Raw genomic sequence first — 3139 nt, 5'->3', positions numbered from 1 at the left:
GCCATCTGGGAGTAATAATTGATAAGGAGCTCCACTTAGACACACGAAAGTCGGTATGTACCCCTGAGCAAAACGCCAGATCTAACTGAGCTGTCAATGTAAATGCTATTTATAAACTATGTGCCAATAGCTTAACACCTGAAAAAAAAATCTTTGAATGTTAAGTATGATAGAAATACAGTATACTGTATTAAGCCAAGACTTCAGTGACATGGTCATCTCTGACAGATTATTGATTTTCAGCCACCATATGTGGTTATCAACCTAATTAACCTTTCTGGTAAATTTGTATTTTTAATACAAACAAGGAAACAAAAACGTATAACTAAAGGCACTTTAATACATAAATAGATTGTGTTGTTGTTTACTGACAGTAATAAAAACTATACTTGTAATACTTGTATACCGTAAAAATTAAAGATGCCATATTGTTTAACTAAAAATATTTGCTCTAAACACATATTACCAAATGCGTTCTGAGGACACTTCCAGCTGCTTCCCAATGTTGAACTGTAAGCTCGGGGAAATTTATGACGAAAGCATCGTCAAACACTGCTGTGATTCATGTCATAAAATCAACTATGGATTTGAGGTCATGAATTTTTGGGTGCACAATTTGGTATAGTAGATCAAGAAAAAAACAAATCCGTGTAAGTCTGAGAAACGTTTCCAACAGATAATGCGGCGTCGCCCCCTTCTGGGAAACGGGAAGACTTGCTGGCGATCCTTTTTTTTTTTTTTTTAATGATCAAATATAATTGCTAAAAAGAGTATAATAGTGACTGCCCTATAACTTCTAAATGTTTCATTTTTTCCGCTGGGATTTGACATGCTTGGACTGCAGGTTCTCCGTGCTGTGTCCACCCGCGATTGTTGAGATCTGAGGGCGCTTGACCCTCTCAAATGTGTAACACTCCACCTTTTCCTCCGATGAAACTGTTCTCGTGCTCAATAGTCGAAAACCCTCTTTCAGTAGTATGTCCACTAGCAAACCAAGCACGTTGGTACCGTTAATAAGTCTCCTTTCGTCTGGTTGGATTGTCACATATCTGTAAAGAAAAGAAGTGAAATTTGTAATATTAGCATACATGTAATCACAATAACAGCGCGCAGCACCTAGTGGCTGGCAGGTTAACCATATGTTCTGCTTTGATGCACTAATACATATCTACTAGCAGGATGAAGTATGACAGGTGGCATTATTTGTTTGCTTTAAAAAAGGCACTGTATAAAATAAAAATTGATCGATTGCATCTGTTTGTGTAACGCGTTAATTTTGTTAAACTCTATAATCTCTAAACGAAATACAACCTATTTTTGTATTAGGTGGCATTTAGAATATTTTGTTCCATGCACCCAAACCTATAAATGTGTGCCTGTGTCCATACGTATGACTGCTGCAGGCTGATGTGTACTTTAAATCATTCATCCACTTCCCCATCCCACTTGTCCCGTTGGAGACTTACCTACCATTCATTTTGAAATGCATTTGTAATTGTCCAATAGTTCGACTTGTTTATAAGTGGAAGCACGCATTACATAACAATACTTCGCGTGAGTATGCTTTGTTCTCAGCACACAGACCCAGAATTGCGTGGTTCCGATCTTGCGCTCGCAGCCGTGTTTGAAAAGATAAACGAATTAATTAACGTTAATCATGGAATTTCTGACTAATTACCTCGCCGCGAATTCCTCTCCAGCGGAAATATCATTACCGCACTGGAACACTAAGTCATGATGAGAAGGCCGCTGCAGCGGCACTGGAGCCATAGGTTTCGTGGGCTGATAGGCGTACGTCCAGTTACCAGCGGTCTGGTCTACCAGAAGAGATATTCTTGCAGCCAGCATTTCGATTGTGCCGCTGCAAGAGCAGAATATCCGGAAGAATGAGTGCGTTTCCTGAAGTGAGAAGCGAACCTCGAGTATCTCCGCTCTAGGTCGGATCGAGTCTTTGCTAAGCACATCCGCGAGAGTCCGGAGTTCGTAGAATTCTGCCTCGCGATACAGCGCTTCGTATTCCGTGAAGTCCGGAGGGATGCAAACTTGCCGAGTCCTCATGTAGTCTAGGATAAATCTGAACAAATCTCCGTCTCGATCGATGAAGAACTGTCCATTAATGATGCGAATTTCGGGATCGCTCCCATCTAACATACGCGCGAGTTTACACTCCGGGAATCTCTTTAATGTAGTAACAACCGTTGTAAATTTTTGGCCTCCCACGTTTATAGTGACAACTTCTTGGTTGCTCATTTTTTCGTTAAGTTGGCGTTAAATGACAAGATACACCAGCGTACTTGTATTTCCTTTTCAATCTGAACCTCGAGGCTTTAGAATAATGTAACGCTTAAGTATTTGCCACAGTGGCGTTGTTAAGACCTATTAAACAAACAGCTCGTGTAGTTGCTAAGGTGTGCCATGATCCACGTTTAAAGTTTCCACAGGCTCTCCGCCCCTTTACTTGTTTTATCCCAGCTTTCCAGTCTTGTCTTACAGTGAGGAAGTTAGACTGATGCTCAGTATTGCTTAGACAAACGATATTTCAGGCTCAGTAGCTTCCATGTCCAAGCATTGTACTTATGAAGAAATTACTAATTAATGATTTTATAAGATGTGAACATATTTACAAGCGTGTTATGTCCAGAGCAGGGTAAAATAATTAGCCAGCCATGGATAACTCAGAACGTTAACTTCTTTATTTTACGACAGGCACGAACGATCACCAATCAAGACTTCTTTTATTCCTAGACTCCTTTGCTACCCCTTCAACAGGTAACACATTTTATAAGAACTCCCCCTAGCGTTCTGGCAGAAACTACAACTGAACACAACAAAGCGTTAAGGAAGCATACGGCATCGTGTGTGGCGTATGCGTTGCGGGGGCATTAAGTGATACAGTTTTGACCAGTTATCCGTATCTCTTCATCGTCTTAGTTTGACCTGCGATTGATACACTTCATGAAATAACGAGGCTGTCATAACGTAACCAAGCACCTTTAAAACGCGGTTAGTCTCAGAAATACGAGGTCGCTGGCACGGTGATTGACGGGTGAATAATGCGAAAATGTCGCAACGGAGTCGATTTTTCATTGGGCTCTTTATTTTATGTCACGTTTTGTTTTCACCAGTAGGGAAAGCTGTA

General features: G+C 40.6%; 1 protein-coding gene across 1 annotated transcript; it reads right to left on the bottom strand.

Annotated features, from left to right (window-relative positions):
- Positions 1-320: 320 nt before the first annotated feature.
- LOC114641429 (putative potassium channel regulatory protein) lies at positions 321-2433 on the bottom strand. The gene is made up of 2 exons (XM_028790478.2): positions 1679-2433; positions 321-1049 (listed from the first exon to the last, which is right to left on the bottom strand). The coding sequence occupies exons 1-2, from the start codon at positions 2248-2250 to the stop codon at positions 806-808; spliced, it is 816 nt and encodes a 271-aa protein (XP_028646311.1). The 5' UTR covers positions 2251-2433; the 3' UTR covers positions 321-805.
- Between the last annotated feature and the right edge of the window lie 706 nt (positions 2434-3139).

The sequence above is a fragment of the Erpetoichthys calabaricus genome, chromosome 4 (genome assembly GCF_900747795.2).
Source record: "Erpetoichthys calabaricus chromosome 4, fErpCal1.3, whole genome shotgun sequence".
NCBI lineage: Eukaryota > Metazoa > Chordata > Cladistia > Polypteriformes > Polypteridae > Erpetoichthys > Erpetoichthys calabaricus.
The sequence above is the reverse complement of the archived record's forward strand: the minus strand, read 5'-3'. Positions and strand labels throughout refer to the sequence as shown.